At 38.1% G+C, this 26,410-nt stretch overlaps 1 protein-coding gene across 3 annotated transcripts in view; it reads right to left on the bottom strand.

Annotated features, from left to right (window-relative positions):
• IL6ST (interleukin 6 cytokine family signal transducer) overlaps positions 1-26,410 on the bottom strand; it is a 59,842-nt gene that overhangs the window by 19,333 nt on the left and 14,099 nt on the right. Inside the window, exons 3-11 of one of the 3 annotated variants that reach the window (XM_032147196.2) lie at positions 21,763-21,841; positions 15,161-15,466; positions 13,901-14,021; positions 9,757-9,923; positions 8,961-9,115; positions 5,766-5,925; positions 2,586-2,668; positions 1,407-1,617; positions 179-361 (exon numbers count right to left, since the gene is read on the bottom strand). In XM_032147196.2, the coding sequence (XP_032003087.1) occupies positions 179-361; positions 1,407-1,617; positions 2,586-2,668; positions 5,766-5,925; positions 8,961-9,115; positions 9,757-9,923; positions 13,901-14,021; positions 15,161-15,466; positions 21,763-21,826 (1,450 nt within the window). In that variant the 5' untranslated portion in view covers positions 21,827-21,841. Of the gene's footprint in view, positions 1-178; positions 362-1,406; positions 1,618-2,585; positions 2,669-4,985; positions 5,032-5,765; positions 5,926-8,960; positions 9,116-9,756; positions 9,924-13,900; positions 14,022-15,160; positions 15,467-21,762; positions 21,842-26,410 lie in introns of those variants that run through there. The other 2 variants (XM_032147197.2, XM_032147199.2) reach the window with 2 other exon arrangements.

The raw sequence follows: 26,410 nt of genomic DNA, 5'->3' as shown, positions 1-26,410 counted from the left end.
AGCGACTGTAATTCAGAAAGGTTAAGTATGACTTGCTGAAAGTCACACATCTAGTAAGTAGTGAGGCTATGATAAACTGGAAGTCTTTTCAACGGACCAAAACACTATAAGCAAAAGAAAAAGCTTCCTAAAGAGTTAGAAAAAGGATATCAATTTAAATGTTTCTAGCCAGGTATACCTCTTAAATGGGTGCGATGCACGGTACCATCTTCTTGTTGCCAGTCTGCGATACAGGGTGCTTTATCTGATAACACACACCACTCAAGTATATATTTCTTTACAGATTCTCTTGGAGTAGTCCATTCTACCCAAAGCATGTTATCTTTGGGGAACGCTTTAAGATCCATTACAGGGTGAGTAGCTTTAAAACAAAGTTTGAATATTGAAATAATAAATATTCACAAATTTGAAATTTCCATATTTTACAGTCATTTCCAAAACATGTGATTTATCCATTTTTGTAGCATATAACATATATTTCCTTGCATAAAAGCACTTTATTATAACTTACAGGTAAAGTAGTCAATTAATTTTTAAACTTAAGATTTTGCTTCCCCGCTGGGCATTGTGGCTCATTCCTGTAATTCCAATACTTTAGGAGGCCGAGGCGGGTGGATCACTTGACATCAGGAGTTCGAAACCAGCCTGGCCAACACAGTGAAACCCTGTCTCTACTAAAAATACAAAATTAGCCAGGCATTGTGGTGTGCACCTTTAATTCCAGCTACTTGGGAGGCTGGTGCACAAGAATCGCTTGAAGCCAGGAGGCAGAGGCCGAGATCGTGCCATTGCATTCCAGCCTAGGCAACAGAGCAAGACTCTGTCTCAAAAAGAAAAAAAAAAAAAAATTTGCTTTCCCTAAATTCTTCAAATGTTTTCTAAGTTTGTAATTGCAATTTTTCTTCTTTGAAAGCTACAAATAAAGCTACAGATAAACATTTCAGTCATATGTATACAAAGTTCTCAAAATCTTGAAATAATATTTTAAAAACCAGGTAAGTAATCAGAATATGCTTAAATGAATGAAGTAGCTTACTGTGAAGTTTAAGTGAGCATGTAGTGATGGAAATGTTTCTTGCATCCTGATGAAATCTGTCTGCTGACTGATTTCTAAAAATGCGATCATTAGCTGGGTTTGGTGGCATATGCCTGTAATCCCAACACTTTGGGAGGCCAGGGGAGATCGCTTGAGCTCAGGAGTTCGAGACCAGCCTGAGCAACCTGGCGAAACCCAGTCTCTAAAAAAAAAAGAAAATCATTATTTATAAAATTAAAAAATAAAAAAGTGATTATCCCTGATACTGAGGAGACAGTCTTAGGTAACCTGTGTTTTTTATGGGAGCCCTGTCTATACCTAACCACCATTTTGCCACCCAAGAGTCAGGCTCCATCTCATAGATACAAACCTTGAAAGTCACAGGCAGGGATAGTTAAAACAGCTGCATCTGATTTGCCAACAAGATTTCTTGCTGTTAGGGTTGCTACATAGCGATCATTTGTGAGATTTACTGTCAGTTTTGTGGCATTAACTGTGTAATTTTGTAAATGTGATTTCCATCTTGTTAAAGTCACTTCATAATCCAAGATTTTTCCATTGGCTTCAAAAGGAGGCAATGTCTGTAATAACATAGTTTATTTTTAAAAATAATTTCATAAATCTCGAATAAAAATCAGTTTTTCTTCATATTCACAAATCATGCCATTATGTCAAATCTCTAAATATTTAACTGGAAAGGATTCACAATCTCCATTTTAAATTCGGTTCTAAAATAAAACTAGTACATACTAAATGAAGAGTAAGAGCATGACCTCAACTAAAAGAGGGTAAGTAGCATCATTCTGTTAGCTTTTGGTTCTGTATGCAATTCTGCACTGTGGCTACGTAGGCCTAAATTATTTATTTTATGCTTGAGTATTTTTCTACCTTCTTTTTTAGTATGATCTACTCATGCACTTATCAGCATACATTTTGATCATCACAAACTTTTATTATTTTCTGAGGTACTCTGGAAAATTCCAGAGTACAAAAACAACATTCCTCTTCTTATAGAACTTATACTTTCACAGAACTGTACTTAAATACCTATAAGGTATTATTTGTAGTTTATGAACCTGACTTCTATATAATATTAATACATATAAAGCATTACCTTTCTATTTAGTAAAAATAGTAATCAAATGCTTTGCTATTAAGATGAATAAAAATTTATCTATTTAAAAGACCGCCATTCATAATACCATACAAAATGTATTTATAAGGGCTGGGCGCAGTGGCTCACGCCTGTAATCCCAGTACTTTGGGAGGCCGAGGCAGGCAGAACATGAGGTCAAGAGACCAAGATCATCCTGGCCATCATGGTGAAACCCCGTCTCTGCTAAAAATACAAAAATTAGCTGGGCATGGTGGTGTGCGCCTGTAGTCCCAGCTACTCAGGAGGCTGAGGCAGGAGAATCACTTGAACCTGGGAGGCAGAGGTTGCAGTGAGCCAAGATCACGCCACTACACTCCCGCCTGGCAACAGAGCGAGACTCGGTTTCAAAAAAAAGAGATTTATAAGAGATAAAATACAAATGTGATTTTTTACCTTCCACACCAGTTGCACAGTTCTGTAGCCTTGAGTATGGGATGGATCTATTTTATACCAGAAACTTGGTGCTTTAGATGGTCCTAAAGAAAAGACATAAACTCCTTAAAATAAAAAGGTTTTAACAGTAAAATAAAATTCTGCAAACTATTCTTTTACTTTGTTCTTAGTACTCTTGCCCTCCAATTACATGGTGTCCCTACCTCTTTATACCAGCATTTTCCCATCCCAGCACAATACACCTGGCACTTCCTTTAGTCAGGGTGATAGCTTGATATTCCAATTATACTGGAACTCTTCTCTAACCTCAAAATTGTAAAGGTAAAAATGTATTCTGAGCAACAACTAAAGAGGCATCACTCTTTCTTATAACTTCATGTTCTTTATTCTGTTTGTGTGCTGGCACTGTATTTATCTACTTGAATCTCCTGTACCAGCAGCCTTTTCCCAACCTTCCTGGTCTGCCTGTCCTCACTTCTGTTTTGTCATCTGTAATTGCCTCTTCATGATCAACACATCACTGCTTAGATTTTATTCAACTCCTCTCTTATTCTATTAAATACCAGGTCTTCTAATTATATTTATAAAAATTTTGAAAAATTAGTTAATATGATTTTTTAAAGAAAAAATGAACTTTTTAAAATAAAGTTAACAGTAAAAAATAAAAATGAAATAAATATAAGTTGATACTACTTATCGCTGAAAATCAAACTGGAAAATCTATTTAAACACATTGCTTACCCCTAAATATTCATAGGAATAATAAAAAAAATTAAGATAAATGTACTAAAATAAGTTTATTACTTTATATAAGGATGACTGAGAGTGACGGGATATAATAAAAACAAATTCACAGTATTGTTGAGATAATCACTAACCATCTGAAAAAGCAATCCATAAAACATAGTGTTTTTTTTTCCAGAGACAGTGTCTCGCTCTGTTGCCCAGGCTGGAGTGCAGTGGATGACTATAGTGCACTACAACCTGCAGGTCCTAGGCTTAGGTGATCCTCCCACCTCAGCATCCCAAGTAGCTGGGGTTTGGCCACTATACCCAGCCAAAACATAAATTGTTAAATACCAGTAATTAAATTTGGTTTTAAAAATACCTGTAGTATTAATTTTTCAAAACTTTTATAATAGTCATTAAATGTAGTATGTTAATTTTTAATTTTTAGCAATATCAACATTTCATTTTTACTTATCATTAAGCTTTTTGTAAAAAGTTTGTCTTTAAAAAAATCAATGGCATTAACTGATTTCTCTAAATTTTTATGAATATAATAACAAGATATGGTAGTCAGTAGAATAAAAAAGGAGTTGAATAAAATCTAAGCAGTGAGGCTGGGTGTGGTGGCTCGTGCTTGCAATCCCAGCACTTTGGGAGGCTGAGGGATGTGGTTCACTTCAGTTCAGTAGTTCAAGACCAGCTTGGGCACCATGGCAAAACCTTGTCTCCACAAAAAAATACAAAACTTTGCTGGGCATGGTGACACGTGCCTGTAGTCCCAGCTATGTTGGGGGCTGAGGCACGAGGATCGCTTCAGCCTTGGAGGTAGAGGCTGCAGTGAGCCGTGTTCATGCCACTGCACTCCAGCCTGGGCAACAGAGTGAGGCACCATTTCCAAAAATAAAAAAATTTAAGTACTGATATGTTAATCATGAAGAGGCAATTACAGACAACAAAACAGAAAGGATAGGACAGGCGAGACCAGGAAGGCTGGGAAAAAGGCTGCTGATACAGAAGTTAAAATAGATAAATTCACATGAGTACAGTGCAGCACTCAAACAGAATAAAGAACATGAAATTATAAAAAAAAATTATGAGCTGGAAATATTTCCTAACATAAAGAGAACCCAGAGACTTCATTCACTCATTGATTTGACAAAGATTATGTACACTTGTCCATTAAAAATGCACACAGGCACTAACCACAATATTTTACCTACATTTTAAAGTATTTCATGAACTCCTCCCCATGTATCTCATTTTAAGAATTCCTGGTCAAGACAAAGCAATCTGGCTGAGGATTCCCAAAGCAGCAATAGCAAAACTGATTTCTTTCTCAGCATTTATGAGAGAAATCTTAGGGGAGAAGGGTACTTTTCTGCCTCTGATGTTCTCAAGTCACATGACCTAAACCTCTAGAAGAGCTGGAAGTAAAGGGATATAGGTGGTAGGGGATTTTTTCAGCCACAGCTACTGCCATTGATAACTAAGAGGTGAGTCTGTGATAGGAAGGTCTCAAAATGAAAAATCTATGCCACAGGATTATTTCTTGAACTTAGTAACATCAGCTGCTTTGCAGTGAGGATCTTAGACTGTACACTCTTTTTGTGCCTTTTTTATTCTATACCATTTATAATATCTATAGCAGAAAAAAGAAAAATAAAAACTAACCAACCAAAATTCCAGGATCAACCACTTCCCAAGGGCTTATCAAGTGCTATTAGAAAAAAAAAATGAATAAAAGGTATAATACAAATATCTTTTTGATAGTGAGGATCTAAGGTATAGTTTGCTGGACAGTGTGATTTTAATGATTCAGGATATGATTCTCTAGTTAGGAGTATCTCTGGAGAAGTCTCCTTGAATAAAATGTTCTAGATTTATCAACAGTTAAGTCAACGGTTTTCTGATAGTATCTAAGTCACCATTCAATGATGAATTTTTTTTTTTTTTTGAGATGGAGTCTCGTTCTGTCACCCAGGCTGAAGTGCAGTGGCGTGATCTTGGCTCACTGCAACCTCCGCCTCCCAGGTTCAAGCGATTCTCCTGCCTCAGCCTCCCGAGTAGCTGGGACTACAGGTGCCCGCCACCACGCCCGGCTAATTTTTGTATTTTTAATAGAGAAGGGGTTTCACCATATTGGCCAGGCTGGTCTCAAACTCCTGACCTTGTGATCCGCCCACCTCTGCCTCCCAAAGTACTGGGATTACAGGTGTAAGCCACTGCACCCGGCCTCCATGATAATTTAATTAGGTATCAAATAGACTTATACTATCAATGATCCATATTCAATTTTACATCTTAATGTCCTTAAAAATGAAAACGTAAAATACTGCAGTTTGAATAAAATGATCACAAACTAAGAAGCAATGAGGCTATATTATTAAAACCAGAACCAATTCACATCCGAAATTCCAATAGCTTTACTTCTTCATATACTTATTTACTTACTATCTTCATAGGTGATCCCACTTGCTTCTTCACTCCAGTCACTCCAGTATCCCTTACCATCTTCCTTCATACAGCGAATCCTAAACACATATTCTGTAAAAGGTTTAAGGTCTTGGACAGTGAATGAAGATCGGGTGGATGCTGTGTCTTCAGGAGGAATCTGAAACAAAGCAAATCAACCAACAGAAAACCTCAATTAGTAAGGTCTTCTAAATTGTGTTAAAATTAAAAAGAAGTATTTCCTTTTTTTTTTTTGAGGCACAGCCTTGCTCTGTTGCCCAGGTTGGAGTGCAGTGGTGCGATCTTGGCTCAACACAACCTCTACCTCCCAGGTTCAAGCGATTCTTCTGCCTCAGCCTCCTGAGTAGCTGGGATTACAGGTGCCCACCACCACTCTCAGTTAATTTTTGTATTTTTTTAGTATCAACAAGGTTTCACCATGTTGGCCAGGCTGGTCTGGAACTCCTGACCTCAAGCAATCCACTTGCTTCAGCCTCCCAAAGTGCCAGGATTACAGATGTGAGCCACTGTGCCCAGCCTAGAAACTATTTTTATTTATTTATTTTTGAGACAGAGTCTCCCTCTGTCACCCAGGCTGGAGTGCAATGGCGTGATCTCAGCTCACTGCAAACTCTGCCTCCCAGGTTCAAGTGATTCTACTGCCTCAGCCTCTTGAAACTATTTTATTGAAACAAGACTAATACATTAAACTCAACCTCTGGAGAGAAATAAGTGTAAGTTAAAAAGCAGTCCAAATCAGTAAAGTTATTCGGTTTTAGAAGTATGGAAACATCTATTATCTTTCCTTTTTTCCCTTTATTTCTTCCACAGGGCCTGTAATATAACTTAGGATTTCTGCAGGAAACAGATGGCACACTCCATTTAGAATAATTCAAGGAGGGCTTCAGAAAGGGACTATATGCAGAGTATATGGAATCCTTAGACAGTGCAGTTAGTACTCTGGGGCTTAGAGCTGTTTCTACCTCTAGGCCCAAAGGGATGAGGGGAAGTACCAGAACCTGAAAGAAGCCGGTCAGCTAGAGAGGGCTGTCTTGACAGGCAGTGACCCTAAGTTGAAAGACAGCTGGCTGGGTGTGGTGGCTCATGCCTGTAATTCCAGCACTTTGGGATACTGAAGTAGGTGGATCACCTGAGGTCAGGAGTTCGAGACCAACCTGGCCAACATGGTGAAACCCCATCCCTACTAAAAATACAAAAATTAGCTGGGCGTGGTGGTGCACACCTGTAATCCCAGCTACTCGGGAGTCTGAGACAGAAGAATCGCTTGAACTAGGGAGGTGGAGGTTGCAGTAAGCCAAGATCATGCCATTAAACTCCAGCCTGGGCAACAAGAGCTAAACTCCATCTCAAAAAAAAAAAAAAAAAAAAAAAGACAGCCAGTTCCTGGGAGGAAGCAGGGAAAATCAACATGCCAATTTCACTTTTATTCTATCTGTCTTCTCTCCTGCCTAGTCCCTTCCTTCCATTAACCACAGTCACAAGGAAGCTAGAAAGAATGGGAACCCCCACGGTGAAACCCCGTCTCTACTAAAAATACAAAAAAATTAGCCGGGCGTGGTGGCGGGCGCCTGTAGTCCCAGCTACTTGGAGAGGCTGAGGCAGGAGAATGGCGTGAACCCGGGAGGTGGAGCTTGCAGTGAGCCGAGATCGCGCCACTGCACTCCAGCCTGGGTGACAGAGCAAGACTCCGTCTCAAAAAAAAAAAAAAAATGGGAACCCACAGATGAAATCTATACAGGTCAGCATGACATAACAAAGAGAAGGGTAGAGCGTAGATGTGGACAGGCAAAAGGAAGATATCCAGCCCAATCAAGAAAAACAAAAGTTTTCCTGGCTTTTAAACTTGGCTTTCAGAAAAAAAGAGGAGATTAAATACAGATAAATAACTGGTCATATTACTCTGATAATTTAATATTGGATACAAAATAAACGTCAGTCTTTTTTGTAGCACTGAATTAAGATTCTATACTTAATACCACATTTTGAGAACTTCAGGTATGTATATTCTCTGTACAACATGAAGCATTAATCCAATTTTGTTTTATTGCTTTTTCTGATTGTATTCTGAGCACTTTAGATAAGTGGGGTAAGGAGAGAAGTAGTAAAGTCATGAGCCCAATTCCCTTACAAGTTCACTGTGACCAGAGCAACAAAAACAAAGACACACTGTTTGTGATAAATGGAATCAAAACAGAGAAGAGTATGGATAGCTGAATGCTATGGTGATAGCCTTTTTAAAAGCTCCAAGTATTTCTTTTGCTGGTAGCATCATCTTTGGGTATACTATCCTTTTCAGTCTTACAAATTCCCTATCAATCCCTTCCTCTACCTCGGTGGTTGGCAAACTTTCTATAAAAAGGTAGATAAAATATTTACTAATATTTTAGGCTTGCGGGCCAGAGACTCTCTTTGCAACTACTCAACTCTTCCACTGTAGAATAAAAAGAGACAATATGTAAAGAAATGAGTGTGGCTGTGTTCCAGTAAAACTTTATTTACAAAAACAAGTCACAGGCTGATTTTGGTGGACTGCAGCACACCAATCCCTACACTAGCTATCTTATCCTTATAATCTCTTTTATTTTTGCTCCCCTACTTAATTTGCTTCTTATTATTTGTATTCTTTGTAACTCCCATCAAAAATGCCATTTCTAGGCTGGTAGTGGTAGCTCACATCTGTAATCCCAGCACTTTGGGAGGCCAAGGTAGGAGAATTGCTTAAGGCCAGGGGTTTGAGACCATCCTGGGCAACATGGCGAGACTCCATCTCCACAAAAAATAATAATAATTTTAAAAAGCCAGGTGTGGTGGTGCACACCTGTAGTGAGACTAAGGCAGGAGGATCACTTAAGCTCGAGTTCGAAATTGCAGTGAGCCAGCGGCCTGGGCAAATGGAGACCCTGTCTCTAGAAGAAAAAAAAAAAAAAAGCCATTTCTTATCACCCTATATCATTTTCATGTTTTACTTAAAGGCTACTGTATTTAGCAAAGCTGTATTTTCTATCTGGATATCTTCCTGACTCCCCTTGTTTGAAATAAAGACCCAGAAGAGGTATCAAGCAAAATATTTCACATAACCAGAAACTTAAAAGACATTTACAACATGACTGAAACTTTTTAAGATTAGAGGGTTGAAAGAAGGACTATTTGAATAAACAGTAACTTTCAATTTACCTGGCTCCAAGTTGAGGCATCTTTGGTCCTATATTGAATGTTATATTTTAGTATTATAACACTCTTAATACTTGGGTTGGTCCATGTCAATTTTAAGATACTAGACAGTTCCTCTGAGTTGATCACTGATAAATTATGTGGCGGATTGGGCTTCACTGAAAAATAAAATAAATCCTAAGGTTTATTATGTTTTTGAATTTCATATACAAACTCAAATATACTCTTTATATTGTCCTTCCTTTATTTTACAATATTCATTTATCCTTACCAAATGAACTAATTTCTCTGAAAATTATGCTATGCTATGTACCTTATAATGGAAAAAAAAAAGATTTCTAAAGAATCTTTAGTTCTCCTTGTTAGTTTACTACATTTGTTAATCTCTTCAGGTTCATATGTCAAAAGACAAATATTTATGATATCAAATTTTTTAAAAAGAGAATAAAACTGGAACATACATACTGTAATTACAATGGTGTAAGATGTTTGAGAACAGAAAACATTCAAGTGAAAACAGCTGTTAAGTGTGGTTGGATTATGGATATTTTTCTTTTTCCAAATTCTATTTGATATTGATAAAATGACTTCATAAAAATCACTAAGATAAATGCTTGTTTCTACATTAATTAAAATCTAAAATCTACATTAATTAAAATCTAAAAAATTAAAATCTAGAAACTACATTAATTAAAATCTAAAAATCTACATTAAAATCTAAAAAAAAATCTAAATATAAAAACTAATTTATGAACTACTACAGTGTCAAATAAACTCTCAAATTCAGGTTTATAACTACCTTTATATACAGGATCAAAATTGATATGATCTGATGTAACCTTCCCAAGGGCATTCTCTGCTTCTACCCAGACTTCAATGTTGACAAAATACACAGTAGAATAATCAACAGTGCATGAGGTGGGGGTGTCACGTTTTGCTTTGCAATCAGCAAACTTGTGTGTTGCCCTAAATACAAAAAATTGAAGAATCAGTCATTAAAAACACATCTGAAAAAATTAGAGTGAAAAAAATAACTTGCAAAGAGTTTGATGAGACCTAGATCGTTGTAGCAAACTTTGCAATAAAACTGCTGGTCACTAACAAAATTTCTTAAAAATTAACCTTTCTTTAAAATTAACTTTGATCTACATATTAAAACATAAAATTATTTTCAAATTTGTTGTCTAAAAATATTGTGCTTTAAAATTTTATGCTCCATCCCCACTGATTCCTCTCTAAAAATTATCTATTTCCTTGTGATCCCAGTGCTGTTTTTTCTTTTTCCTAAAACAGAACCCCTACTGTACCACAAATTTCTTTAAGCACAATATGCTAGACGGTGACAAGAGGTTAGGGATAAGAATTTCTATACCCCTTAGCCTTTAGTCTTAGGGCTAAAATCTCTTAGCCTCTAATAGTCAAACTTAGGCAACTACTTTCTGATTTCTATCACCATGGAAAGTTTCAAGTAATATTACTATATTTATTTATAATTATAGAAATTATGCCTCAATTAAAAATATGTATATACAACACTGTTTTTAAAAATAAAAGGATAAACCAAACCCCAAATTGAACCAAAACAAAAACAGCCTCTAAGGAGAAGAAGGAAATAAAGTAGAGGATTCAGGAACAGAATATAGACTTTTCTGAACATGCCTTAATACTATTAATAGATTTGACTTTTTGGATTGTTTTATATAATTATTAAGAAAAATTCGTAAAAATCAAAAGCAAAATGAAACATATGAACTTGTGTACTAAGTATGTAGTATAACCACATAGAAAAGAACTATTCCAAGTAACATTAAAACACAGTAATCTATTACACATCCTTCATAGAGAAAAACAATCTTAAAATCATTCTTAGTAATCATTTTGTTGGTGCTAATACTGGTGTTATTATTCTGCAACTGCTGTATTAACCGTAGGATAAAGCAAATGAATAATTATGTTAGTGTTGTTGTGAACTATGTTTTTCAGTTCATAAGAAAGAAGATGTAGATGTCAGGTAAGTGTAATTATGTAAAAACTGTAGTCCTAATTTTAAACTAAAAATATCAGTATGAATTTGTATTTTTAAAAGATAGTATTATATCTCAAACCACAAAACATGTCCTAGCTCTTTCGACTGAAAAAATCTAAAAAATCTAAAAACTATGACAAACCAGTAGTGATGAATTCTTATAGCACCCAGATTGTAGTCTGTAAATATTATTTCACACTAAATGAAACCAGAGAGTTTTGGGAAAAGGTTGATTCCAGGTCTGGGTGAGGAAATACATAAGATGACCCTGTAAAAGCATGTTATATCAGAGAGCTATCAAAGGCTAAGGAAGTTGTGTCAAGATGATCAATGAGCCAGGCGTGGTGGTGGGTGCCTATAATCCCAGCCACTCAGGAGGCAGTGAGCCAAGATCATGCCACTTCACTACAGCCTGGTCAAAAGAGCAAAACTCTTGTCTCAAAAAAAAAAAAAAAAAGGAAGAATGAGCCAATTTGAATAATTGCCACTGATCAAAGATGGGACAATCCATAATGAATTAAAACACATCAAATATGTTTAAATATAAATTCATAATGAGAAAGAAAAGCCCTCATTATTCTACCTTTGGAGGATACTAGGGAATCAACTAATTATAAAACTGGTAATTAAGGAAAAATATTAAACCTATCTTGCTTCTCTTATCTGAACTGTACTTCAGGGTAAACCACAGTTGATACAGGCAAGTTTTTCTTTAAGTATTTCAGCTAAAACAAACAAAACACAGAATACCACAGTTTTGTAATTTATATACAAATTATAATCACTGATGACTGCTCAACGCTGCAAGGGAAATACTAGTGGGAAAACAACATGGTTAAATTTCGGAAACATTCTGTTGAGTTATAAAACTTTTCACAAGAGTACATACTATATAATCCCATTTATATGAGACATTCTGTAACAGGAAAAAATAATCTATGGTGAAGAATATCAGACAGGTAGTTGCTCATGGGGTGGGGCAGTTGCTGGGATTGACTGTGAAGGAGCAGGAAGGAACTTTCTAGATGTGTTAGTAATGTTCTATGTCTTGATACTGATTTGAGTTACACAGGTGTCTGTACTTGTCAAAACTCACTGAATGATACACTAAGATTTGTGTTTTCACTATATATAAATTTTATCTAAAAACATAATACTGAACTCTAGTTCACGTAAATACTGAAGTGATTAAGAATGAAGTATATTAATGACTGTAACTCACTATGAAATACTGAAGTGATTAAGGGTGAGGTATATTAATGACTGCAACTCACTATGAAATACATAAAAGAGATAGACTGAGAGATGGAGAGAAGGATGCATAGATAAATAGATAGGTCATAAAGCAAACATAGTAAAATGTTAATTGTAGAATCTAGGTGATGGGTATGCAAGAGTGTTCACTGTAAAATTCTTCCAGCTTTTCTGTTTGGAAAAAACAAATGGGAACCTTAGTAAATAAAGGAATAAGGCTGATAACACCCAAAACCACTGCTCAATCTTAGTATCAGAAAAAAGAAAAACAGTGAAACATTACCTGGTCGTTCCTGATAGAAGTACACATCACTCCTACAAAATATTTTTTTGGGAAAAAAAAACAAACCCAAATCTGATGAAATCTGTAGATCTAACAGCAATTTTTTGGAAAGAAAAAGACAAGGGGGCCAGGCGCGGTGGCCACGTCTATCATCTAAGCACTTTGGGAGGCGAGGCAGGCAGATCACGAGGTCAGGAGTTCGAGACCAGCCTGACCAACATGGTGAAACCCATCTCTATTAAAAATACAAAAAAAATTAGCTGGGCATGGTGGCACACAGCTGTAATCCCAGCTACTCAGGAGGCTGAGGCAGGAGAATCGCTTGAACCTGGGAAGCGGAGGTTGCAGTGAGCAGAGATCATGCCACTGTACTCCAGCCTAGGTGACAAGAGAAAGACTCCATCTCAAAAAAAAAAAAAAAAAAAAAAAAGACAAGGGAATATGTTAAACAATGTACAATGTATAACAGTTTCACAACTGAATTGTAAGAAAAAGAACAAATAGAACCTATAATTTAAGAGACAAGACATAAATTCACAAAGTATGGCGCTTATTCGAATCCTGAATGAAACAAATATAAAAAAAATTATACATATACGCGTATTTATGAGACAATGGGGGAAATCAATACTAACTGAAAATGTAATATTTTATATCTGAGTGTAACAATGGTATGTTGTTATGCTTTTTTTTAAATGTCCTTATCTTTTAGAGACGTGCACTGAAATATCTTTGGATGAAATATGGTGTCTGCGATTCTCTCTTCAAGACAATATAGGCAAAGAGTACCTTTGAAATAAGACTGGTCATGAGCTGACCAGTGTTGAAGCTGAGTGATGGGTATGTATGGGTATTCTACTATTCTTTCTACATTCATTCATTCATTCATTCATTCATTCATTTATTTATTTATTTATTTTGAGATGGAGTCTCACTCTGTTACCCAGGCTGGAGTGTAGTGGCGCGATCCAGGCTCACTGCAACCTCCGCCTCCTGGATTCAAGTGATTCTCCTGCCTCAACCTCCGAGTCACTGGGATTACAGGCACTCGCCACCACGCCTGGCTAATTTTTGTATTTTTGGCAGAGACGGGGTTTTGCCCTGTTGGCCAAGCTGGTCTCGAACCCCTGACCTCAAGTGATCTGCCCGCCTCAGCCTCCCAAAGTGCTGGGATTACAGGCGTGAGCCACTGTGCCTGGGGGATTACAGGGGTGAGCCACCGTGCCTGGCCTCTACTTTTACATATATTTGAAATGTTACAAAATAAAAAATTAAATGTTTTAAAATAGCATTTAATATTATTACTTGATAAAATAAAAATTCCAGCAAAAATGACTAACTTTAATAAATCTAACATGAAACAAATTTAAAATAACATACCATTCAGATTTTAAAGTGAAGTTTGTCTCCAAGTGTGTTTCCCTTCCACGATCCCACTCACACCTCATTTTCTTTCCCTCATTCACAATGCAACTCAAATTTTTAGGTTTTTCTGGAGGCACTAAAAGGGATTAATTAGCATCTTTCAGAAAGCTTTATATCCACAAATATTATGCAATTTATATACTACCCAAGGCATTTACGATCTAAATTAGATGAAAAAAATCAAACCCAAGCAAAAAGTATGGACACAATGAAAGGCTGATGACAATTTCTTTTCTATCCCAACTCTTACATTTCTTTTCAGGAAGTAATATATATATACATCCATCCTAACTGTCATCTACTGGTTTGTTTCACATTCATTTTCTATGTAAAATCAACTTTTGTAACTGGAAAAAATATCAACTGATTTCTCCATTAAGTGTATTTTTAAAAGTAATATATACATATGTTTGTAAGAGGCAATTAAGTAGAAGCCAAAATGATTCATTTATATTTCTCCTTATTGCTTTCCCAAACTCGTTGGAAGAAAAGCAAATGCCAAAACAGTCAAGTCTGGGTGATCCACAAATTAGATAACCCACTTTTGGATCATAGTAAGTTTATTTTGTTTACTTTGTTACTCCAAGGCCAGAACAGTGGCTCACACCTGTAATCCTAGCAGTTTGGGAGCCCGAGGCAGGTGGATCACCTGAGGTCAGGAGTTTGAGACCAGCCTGGCCAACATGGCGAAACCCCATTTCTACTAAAAATATGAAAAATTAGCCGGGCGTGGTGGCTCATGCCTGTAGTCCCAGCTACTTGGGAGGCTGAGGCAGGAGGATTGCTTGAACCTGGGAGGGCAGTGAGCTGAGACCACGCCACTGCACTCCAGCCTGGGTGACAGAGCGAGACTCCATCACCAAAAAAAAAAGGATTTACTCTAGTATTTGCTCGCTTTCTTCAGGTAGCTGCTTTACATGTGGATTTTCTCAGCAATTAAGGGATACTGAGAATTACCATCATTATGTCAATTCAACAACACTTTCTTGTGGTGGGGGGGGTCTCATGTCAAATATTTCTCTAGTAAACTGAAACTGCTTGACTTTCAGGAAAGACAGGAGACTTGTGGTTCCTACTTCTAAGCTTATTTTTTAAAAACCAAACATGTCCAAGTCAGTAAGTCCACAAGTTACTACATTTTAAAGATGAAAGGACAACATTAAAAATGCAGTTCAATAATGACAAAGTCTGAAATAAGACAAAAACAAAACTTACAGCCTGAAATTATTGTGATTCCATAAACATTCTGTTCAAGCTGTCCGAATGTAAGAATGTTGCAAGTGAGCTGAATATTTAATGAAGCTATATCTGTAAAGGTTACACTGGATGCTGTTCTGTTTATGATAGTATATTGCTCCTTAGGAATAGTAAAATGGTTTGTTTTCCAGACAATGTAATTAGCATTTACATGAAAATAATCCATACATTTTTCCTTTAGCACACAAACTGCAGTGAAATTAGAATGAAGTTGTACAACTGGAGATTCGGGACTGATATAACCACATGGATCTAGAAGTTCACCTAAAAAGGAAGAATAGAAAATACATAAATGGACTGAATTTTTCTGGTACAAAATGATATCTAGCTGGTAGCACTCAATGTAGAGTCCCTCAACCTTCACTAAAATATCCCTAAAGACACAGAAAAAGACAATACACAACTGAAAATTAATATGGTTAGAATTTAATGCCTGAATTTGTAAAGAAATATACAAATTATAAGGATAATAGAGTTGAATTAAGAAAAACCCATTCATGCTTTATAGCCCATGGTATAAACTATTTCTTTAAGAAACACAGACTGCCTGCAGCATGATTCATACTTGCCCCACAACCTATTCTGTCCCTCCATTTAGATCCCAGGTCTAAACTAAACTCTCCAGAAAACAGGCAGTGGTGGTCTCCTCTACAGTCCTGAATGCTGTTGTGGAGTACAGTTGGGGTCACAGACAAGACAGTATACATTGTCCACACATCAAAACTCAGACAACAAAGGAAACAGCAAGGGACCAATACAAAACAGGAAGAATAGAACAAGATGGCCAAATAGTTTAGTTTTAAGAATAAATGCATGGCCCTGGGTATGATGGTTTGCGTCTATTATCTCAGCACTTTCGGGAGGCCGAGGCAAGAGGATCGCTTGAGCTCAGGAGTTTGAAACCAGCTTGGGCAACATAGGGAGACGCCATCTGTACTAAAAATTAAAAAAATTAGCCGAGCATGGTGGTGCACGCCTATAGTCCCAGCTATTCAGGAGGCTGAAGTGGGATGATGGCTTGAGCCCAAGGGGTCAAGGTTGTAGTGAGCCACTGCACTCCACCCTGGACAACAGAGTGAAAATAAATGCATGGGATAAGATCCCTTATTTAAAAACAAAGAATCAGCCTGACCAACATGCTAAAACCCCGTCTCTACTAAAAACACAAAAATTAGCTGAGTGTCGTGGTGGGCACCTGTAATCCCAGCTGCTTGGGAGGCTGAGGCATGAGAATCACCTGAACCCGGGAAGTGGAGGTTGCAGTGAGCCGAGATCACGCCACTGCACTCCAGCCTGGGAGACAGAGTGAGACCTAGTCTCAAAAAACAAAACAAAACAAAACAAAACACAAAGAATCAGATTGGGTAAAAAAGTTAAACACAACTATACGCTTTACCTATCACCTACTCCACACTGATGACATCTCAATCCCTATCTCTAGCACTAAACCCCCATGCTTTCAATAGCCCATTAGACATATATCTACCTGAGATTTCCCATAGCTATTTTTAAATGAGCATGTCCAAAACTATATGTATCATAATCTTTTCAAACTTACTATTTTTTATTCTTATTTCTCTGCCTCTGCTAACAGCGCCACTCCCATCCAGACATCCAGGCCAGATACTCTGTAGTCATCTTCCAACATCTCTAATTAGCCTCCTCTAACCTCCAACTTAACAATATTGCACTGTGTTGGTTCTATATGCTTAATAAGCATATCTTCTTTCCAATGCTACTTTGACTGCTGAAGCACAGGGTACTATATCAGTCTGACCTCCTTCCAGTTTATCTTACATACTACTGTCACAGTTACTGTTCTAAAATAATTATGACATTTGTCTACTTTAAATTATTTAGTGGCTACCTATTAACAAGATAAAAATCCCAACTATTTGACATGATTTTATTCTTTTTCTCTAGCTTCAATGTCCACAATTTTAAGGTGGCTTTCCTCAATGAATCCTATTTGCTGTGGGGTTCCTGGGTAGTTACCCATGAAGTTTTTTTGACATTAAAAATTACTAGCCTGGGCAACATGGCAAAACCCCATCTCTACAAAAAAAAAATACAAATATTAGCCAGGCATGGTGGCACACGCCTGTAGTCCCAGCTACTTGGGGGTGAGGGTCGGGTGCTGAGGCAGGAGGATTGCTTGAGCCCAAGAGGTCAAGGCTGCAGTGAGCCCAGGAAAAATTAAAAAACAGTTTTTGCAGTCAAAATTGTATCCCCAAATGGAATCCCAGGACCTCTTATAAAGCCTGTAAAACCCAGAGCTGGAATGTGTATTTCTTTGTTTCAAACTTATAATGTGGACTGTTTATATCATCTTGCTGTTATTTATAAATGCCTACTGTAAATCTTAGTGCATATATTACTCTCAATTTCCAATAGTATGGTCCTTCATCTAGTGGAGAATCTCTACTAAGTTACTCTGTGATACTGGGTCGGACCTTACAACTCCCTAGATATCACTTTATTCTTTGGCAAAATCACTTGTTATACTTTCTCTAAATTATAGGGATGTTAAATATGAAATATACTCTAGAGTACTAAAAACGTAACATATAGAGACTCAATATGAATAATTTTTAATCACATAGAATAAGAGAAATATTAAAAATGGGCAAATGGGCTGGGTGCGGTGGCTCACACCTGTAATCGCAGCACTTTAGGAGGCCGAGGCGGGTGGATCATGAGGTCAGGAGATCAAGGCCATCGTGGCTAACACAGTAAAACCCTGTCTCTACTAAAAATACAAAAAATTAGCCGGGCGTGGTGGCGGGGGCCTGTAGTCCCAGCTACTTGGGAGGCTGAGGCGGGAGAACGGCGTGAACCCAGGAGGCGGAGCTTGCAGTGAGCCAAGATCATGCCACTGCACTCCAGCCTGAGCGACAGAGTGAGACTCAGTCTCAAAAAAAAAAAAAGGGCAAATGTTCCGTTTTTCAAAGTGAGACACAGCTTCACTAATACCATCCCATGTCAAATTAATCCCATTTTACAGGGCTACCAGGCTGAGATTAAATTGTAAAAAGAAAGTATTTTAATTAAGAAAGGTATCTAATAAAGTTATTTTGAATGTTTATAGGGCAAGATGAAGAAATGTGAATTAGAATACACCATAACTGGGTTGGACGCAGTGGCTCACGTCTGTAATCCCAGCACTTTGGGAGGTGGATGGATCACCTGAGATGAGGAGTTCTAGACCAGCCTGACCAACATGGTGAAACCCCGTCTCTACTAAAAATACAAAAATTACCCGGGCGTGGTGACCCACATCTGTATTCCAGCTACTCAGGCGGCTGAGGCAGGAGAATTGCTTGAACCTGGGGGGCAGAGGTTGCAGTGAGCTGAGACTGCGCCACTGCACTCCAGCCTGGGCAACAAAACGAGATTCTATCTCAAAGAAAAAAGAAAAAAAGCAAAAAAAGAAAAAGAATATACTATAATTGATATTACAATGAACATTATGAAATTGCTGATATTTTGCTACTTTTATAGGTTCATACTCAAATTTATATTTGATTACCCGTATATAAAAATACTGACTAAGAAAAAAGTCAATTAGAGGATGGTCTTAAGTAGAATATGCTGAAGTGCATGCCCTCAATCCTGGGAGAAGACTGTATTTTAAGAATGGCCACACCTACATATTTATCCCATCCCACATATTTTTCTTACAATGTCATGCATACTCTTTTCATGAAGAGGTGGGGACTGCATTTCCCCCAACCACATCAGATCTGTATGGGTGCCTTGTGTCCACTCCAGCCAATGGAGTGTGCTATGAGATTTCAGAGGCTAGATCATTAAAATACAGACTCCAATTAGCTTTCTTTCTCTCTCCTGGGATATCTGCCCTTAGAACCCAGCCACACATTGTAAGAAAGCCAGGGCCATAAAAAGAGGCCACGTATGGTGTTTTGGACAATGGCCCCAGCAAAGCCCTCAGCCTGCAGATACCATTAATAACAGACATATAAGCGAAGGAGTCTGCAGATGACTCCAGCCCCCAGTCTGAATATTGCAGCTGAGGCCCCAGACATTGTACAGCAAAGATGAATAAGTCTGATTGTGCCTGCCTATCTATAGTCCTGTCCTATACAAACCATGAGAGATATTATCATTTTAAGCCTTGAAGATTTGGAGTATTTGTGAGGCAGCAACAGGTAACTAATGCAGTCCTGTTATTTTCAACATTTTAATCAACAACTTGGGAAAAGACAGACACACATGCTTATCAAATTAGCAAGAGGACAGGACTACAAACAACTGCCAACACTTCAGATGAAAATGTTGGGATTCAAAATTATGTTGAAAGAGTAGAACAGGCTAAAGCTGATAAAATGAAATTAGCAACAGAGGAAATAGATCCTATTTAGGTAATAAGAAATATACATAGGGTGAGGGAGAACTAGTTTAAGAGTAACTCATGTAAAAACCACCTGAGAATTTTCACTGATCACTAGCTTAACATGAAACAAGGGTATATCTCAGCTACCACATAGTTACGTAACTTTATAAAAATGATGTTCAGATCAAAGTAAGAGAGCCACTGTAGTGACTGGTTTTGGTATATTACATTCATTTTTTTCATAAAGAAACTTTTATTCAAAGACAACAATAACCTTTATAATAAATATGCAGTAACTATCATTTTTATAATGCTTATTGTAGGCCAAGCACTGTCCAAATGTTTCCTCTATATTAACTTATTTTTGGTTGTTTTTTGAGATAGGGTCTCAGTCTGCCACCCAGGCTGGAGTGCAGTGGCACAATCTCCACACACTGCAACCTCTACCTCCTGGGTTCAAGTGACTCTCCCACCTCAGCCTCCCAAGTAACTGAGACTTTCAGGCATGTGCTATCAAGTCCAGATTTTTTTTCTTTTTTTTTTTTTGAAACAGGGTTTCACTTTTCACCCAGATTGGAGTGCAGTGGTGCGATCTTGGCTCACTGCAACCTCCGCCTCCCAGGCTCAAGGGATTCTCCTGCCTCAGCCTCCTGAGTAGCGGGGATTACAGGCGTGCGCCACTACCGCCTGGCTAATTTTTGTATTTTTAGTAGATACAGGGTTTTACCGTGTTCACCAGGCTAGTCTTGAACTCCTAACCTCAAATGATCCACCCATCTCGGCCTCCCAAAGTGCTTGGATTACTGGCATGAGCCACCATGCCTGGCCTCTATATTAACTTCTTTAATCCTCACTAATAACCCTAGGAGGTAGTGGCCTTTATTATCCCCATTTCATAGATCAGGAAATTGAGGTACAGAAAATGACTGACCAGGGTCCTACAGCTAGTTAGGGGGACAGCTGGGATAGTATTAGTCATACACACACACACACACACACACACACACATTTTTTACGAGACAGGGTCTTGCTCTGTTACCCAGGATAGAGTGCAATGGCGTGACCATGGCTCACTATGACCTTGAGGTCTAGGGCTCATGATTCTCCTGGCTCAGCCTCCTGAGTAGTTGGGATTAGAGGCGTGATATGGTTTGAATCTGTGTCCCCACCCAAATCTCATGTTGTATCATAATCCCCAGTGTTGGAGGTGGGGCCTGGTGGAGAGGTGATTAAATCATAGGGGTGGATTTCTCACTTGGTACTGCCTCGAGATGGTGGATGAGAAATGAGTTATTGTGAGCTCTGGTCATTTAAAAGTTTGTAGCACCTTCCCTTTCTCTCTCTCTTCCTCCCGTTCTCGCCATGTGAGATGCCTCACTCCCCCTTTGCCTTCTGCCGTGATTGGAAACTTCCCAAAGCCTCCCCAGAAGCAGATGCCACCATGCTTCTGTACAGCCTACAGAACTGTGAGTCAATTAAACCTTTTCTTTATAAATTACCCAGTCTCAGGTATTTCTTTATAGCAGTGTGAAAATGGACTAATACTTGGCTAACTAAAAAAAAAAAAAAAAATTGTAGAGATGGGGCCTTGCTTTGTTGCCCAGGCTGGTTTTGAATCCCTGGGCTCAAGTTATTTTCCCGCCTATGCCTCCCAAGGTTCTGGGATTACAGGTATGAGCCACCATGCCCAGCCAGTATTCTGTTTTAAATGTAATACAGGCAACTAAGAGAAGAATCAGTAGGGTAATCAGCATGCACAGGGCTAAAAGCCAGATCCTATAGAATGACTAGATATCTGGGTAACTGTAATTTGGGGACGAGGACTTACAGACACAGGAAAGCAGCCCTTCAATACTTGAAGAGCATGTAGTATGAATGACGTAAAATTTAACAAGATTTAATAAATTTTCTCCTATTCATTTACTGAAAAAAAAAAAACCCACACACTTTTTTCCTTCCCCATTTTAAAGTTATTGTTAGTATTGATATACAGCCTTTAAGATTATTGACTGTCACAACTCAAATTATACAAAAACAGATTATCAAGAATATTTTTATTTAAATCAATTTAAGATCTTATTCTCTCGATTATCCTAGAAAGAATATATGAACATAATAATTAAACATAAGCTTAATTATATAATAATATAAAAATATATAAATCTAATTTGTGAAGTTAGAAGATAGGGTATTTCATGAACCTTACCCATAGATTTAGTGGTGAGGAAAATAAACAAGGCTTGCACTAGCCAAGTCTGCAACGTCAACATCTTGCACGGATATTTCTGCAACAGACACATGTAATATTACTTTTAATATTTTTTCTCTTATATACACATAATTTAACAATCTCGTTTCCACGCTGTAGCTGTGTTTCTAAAAGGTGGTAAAATTCTTATGAGAATGTAGAAAACTTAAATCTTCACATTTTTCTTTATTCCCACTGAAGTTATGGCTATGGAAAACACTGCTAGAAAACATAATTTATACTTTAAGGTTCATTAAAAGATCTATCTTGTTTCTTTCTTATGTGAAGTCCTATATTAGTAAACAACTGTGAGATTAAGAACTTCAGAGTGACAAATTTCTACATGGCAAAACTCACCATAATATGTATCCTTAAAAGATACCTGACAAATGGAAAAAAATGTAATTCATAGCACGGCCAAAAATTTTCCCTGATATATAAAGAATGCCTACAAATCACTAAAAAATTCTAACACCTAATAGAACAACAGGCAAAAATATTTGAATAGTTTATAGAAAAGGAAATACAAGTAAATCAAGCATATGAAAAGATACTTTCAACCTCACTCAAAATGAGAGATATAAATTAGAACTACTCAGATAGGAATGCAAAATGATACAGACACTCTGGTAAACAATTTGGTAGTTCGTTACCAAGTTAAAAGCACACCATAAGACTTGGTATTTCCACTCCAAAGAGCGTACTCCCCAAAATAAAAACATATGCCCACATCAAGACTTATACTCAAATGACTCAAATGTTCACAGCAGCCTCATTCATAAGTCCCAAACTGGAAACAATCCAAATGTCCACCAACTGCTGAATGTATAAACATACATCCAAACAATGGTAGAGACATATAATAGAATACTACTCAGCAAACAAACAAACAAAAAAGAGTATGAACTAGTGATACATGCAGTAGTATGAATCTCAAAAGCATTACACTGAATAAACGAAGCCAGACACAACAGGCTATATATTGTATAACTATTTACAGGAAATTCTTTTTTTTTTTTTTTAAGAGATAGGGGTCTCACTATGTTGCTCAGGCTGTCTCAAACTCCTGGGCTCGAGCGATCCTCCTGCCTCAGCCTCCCAAAGCGCTGGGATTACAGGCATGAGCTATTGTGCCACTGTGCCTGGGAAATTTTTCAGACGGCAAAACTAAGGTGACAGAAAGCAGATCCAGGGTTGCCTAGGGCTGAGGTAGAGGAGGCACACGTAAAGGGGCATAAACGAAATCTGGGGTGATAAAAATAATCTATGATTTGATTGTGGTGGTGACTATAAGACTCTATACATTTGGCAGGGCACGGTGGCTCACGCCTGTAATCCCAGCACTTTGGGAGGTCGAGGTGGGCAGATCACCTGAGGTCAGGAGTTCGAGACCAGCTTGGCCAACATGGTGAAACCCCATCTCTATTAAAAATACAAAAATTAGCTGGGTGTGGTGGCGGGTGTCTGTGATGCCAGCTACTCGCAAGGCTGAGACAGGAGAATCGTTTGAACCCGTGAAGCAGAGGTTGCAGTAAGCCCAGATCATGCCACTGGACTCCAGTGTGGGCAACAGAGTGAAACGCTGTCTCTCTCTCTCTCATACACACACACACACACACACACACATATTAGCCGGGTGTGGTGGTGTATGCCTGCAGTCCCAGCTACTCATGAGGCTTGAAGCAGGAGAACTGCTTGAACTCGGAAGGCAGCGGCTGCGGTGAGCTGAGATCGCACCACTGCACTCCAGCCTGGGCAACAAAGCGAAATTCTATTTTAAAAAAATAAAGACTACATTTGTCAAAATTCACTGAATTCTGTGTCAACTATTTCAAAGGCACTGAGATCTTACCTTACTTTCAAGCTAACAAGTCAGCCTACCAGTGTCATGGATACTGGCAAAAGGCATGACATTTTTGAGTCAGAGACAAAGGACTGTATTACTCATAACAGTAGTCAGAGTATCAGCATTTTCTTGTGCCAGCTGCTTCAGTCCCAACTGCCACAGGGCATTGTGAAGTCAGACGACACCTGAACAGGCTGCTTCACAGGAAAGAAAGACAGATCTTAAGTAACCCTAAACTTGAAAAATATGCAGGAAGCATGTCTGCCGTTTACTCTAGAGGCAGACATCATCTGTATCTTTGAAGACTGTAAGTAAACCTGTCCTTTGCTCCACGGCTCTGAGAGCCTACCTTCCAACATTCTTTAAAAGGTAAGTTGGCTGGGCACGGTGGCTCACGCCTATAATCCCAGCACTTCGGGAGGCTGAGGCGGGTGGATCATGAGGTCAGGAGTTCAAGACCAGCCTGACCAACATGGTGAAACCCTGTCCCTAATAAAAATACAAAAATTAGCCAGATGTGGTGGCGGCCGCCTGTAATCCCAGCTACTCAAGAGGCTGAGGCAGAGAACTGCTTGAACCCAGGAGGCGGAGGCTGCAGTGAGCCGAGGTTACAACACTGCGCTCCAGCCTAGGTGACAGAGCGAGACTCCGTCTCAAAACAAAGTTCAGAAAAAAGGCAGCCATCAGGGTTTTTGCTGATAAGAAGTGAAGAAATGTTAGACTTACGGGTTTCCTATCAAGTTGTAACTAAAAAATGGTGAATTTTATTGTTTATAAATTAGACCTTAAAAACAAACAAAATCTGCCCAGGTAAGGTATAGCCAAAAGAAACGAGTGCTTAATACCTCCAAAGACATGTACAAGAATGTTTACGGAAGTTTTATTCAAAATAGATGAAAAATAAAATCAACCAAATATCTATTAACACTAGGATAAATTATGGTATACTCAAGTAATTGAATCACAGCAATGACAAAGAATAACAGATACATGCATCATGGATGAATCTCACATATAATACAGAATGAAAGAAATCAGACAGGCTGGGTGCAGTGGCCCACACCTGTCATATCAGCACTTTGGGAGGCTGAGGGGGAAGGACTGCTTGAGGCCAGGAGTTAAGAGACCAGCCTGGACAAAATAGTGAGACCCTGACTCTACAAAAAAATTTTAAAAGAGAAAAAAGGCAAGAAAGTACGCTCTGCATGATTTATTTTACAGAAGTTCAAAAAGAGGCAAAAGTCTACCGTGTTTGGTGACAGAGGTCAGAGCAGTTGTTTTTTGTGAGGAAGGGTATAAAAGGGGACATTCTGGGTGCTGAGCATGTTCTGTATCTTGATCTCGACAGTGATAAACTCACTGAGCTATACACTTATGAGTTCTGTTTTGCAGGACGTAAAAAAAGGTAAACAAACCAAAAATTATCCCGATACCATTCTTACATATTAGTGTTGGCAAAAATATAAAAACCCAAAAGGTATCAACAGGGTGTTGTGAGACTAAGCAATGAAAGTATTGTTACACACTACGGGTTATAGTGTAAATTGGCATAAGCTTCCCAATACATTGTACACTTTAAAAACAGTCAGTTTTGTTGTCTGTAAATTAGACCTCACTTAAAAACAAAGAAAAAAGCTCTACCCAAACAAGGCAGAGAGCCAGTTTGGCATTATCAATCAAAATTAAAACACACACATTTGATTCTAATGATTCTACTTTATTTTATCCTACAGATATGAATAAAACAACACATGTACAAAGTTATTCACTGCATCGTTTTCAATAGTAAAAGGCTGAAACAACCTAATTATGATGGGACACTAGTTAAATTATGGTATACCAAAACCACGTAAACGTAAATGTTTGTAGCCATTTAAAAAAAATGAGGAAGCTCTATATGTACAGAAACATAAAGTTATCTAAAATACATTGTTACATTGTTAAGGTACAGAACAACGCATTTGCTATTATTTGTGGGCAAAACAATATACAAGAAAACAAAACACACATTCGTTTCTTTATATATGCATACAGTATCTCTAGGAGGATAAAAGTTCAAATACTGGCTGCGACAGGGTATTTGAGAGATCAGGGTGGGAGGGAGATGCTCCACCATATACTCTGCAGCCTTGCAATGTTGACCATGTGAATCTTTAGTACTTATGCAAAAAATACATTTAAATTAAAAAATACTTAATGTTGGCTAGGTGCAGTGCAGTGGCTCACGCCTGTAATCCCAGCACTTGGGGAGGCCGAGGTGGGTGGATCATCTGAGGTCAGGAGTTCCAGACCAGCCTGGCCTACATGGTGAAACCCCGTCTCTACTAAAAATACAAAAAGTAGCTGGGCATGGTGGTGGGCGCCTGTAATCCCAGCTACTCGGGAGGCTGAGGCAGGAGAATCACTTGAACCCGGGAAACAGAGGTTGCAGTGAATGGAGATGGTGCCACTGCACTCCAGGCTGGGCGACAGAGTGAAATTCCGTCTCAAAAAATAAATAAAATAAATAAATACTTAAGGTTCAAACTATTGGGTACTATGCTCACTAACCAGGTGACAGTTCAATCGTACTCCAAACCTCAGCATCACACAATATACCCAAGTAACCTGCACATGTACTCCCTGAACCTAAAATAAAAGCTAAAATTATTAAAGACAAAATACTTAATGTGTAATTTTTTTCTTCTAAATAAAACTATTAACTCTTCTTGATGAGAAATGGCTTCCTAGTTCTACACTTGGAACACAATATTGTTTTAT

This window comes from Hylobates moloch, unplaced genomic scaffold (assembly GCF_009828535.3).
Source record: "Hylobates moloch isolate HMO894 unplaced genomic scaffold, HMol_V3 SCAFFOLD_77, whole genome shotgun sequence".
Lineage (NCBI taxonomy): Eukaryota > Metazoa > Chordata > Mammalia > Primates > Hylobatidae > Hylobates > Hylobates moloch.
This window is presented reverse-complemented; position numbering and strand designations above follow the sequence as displayed.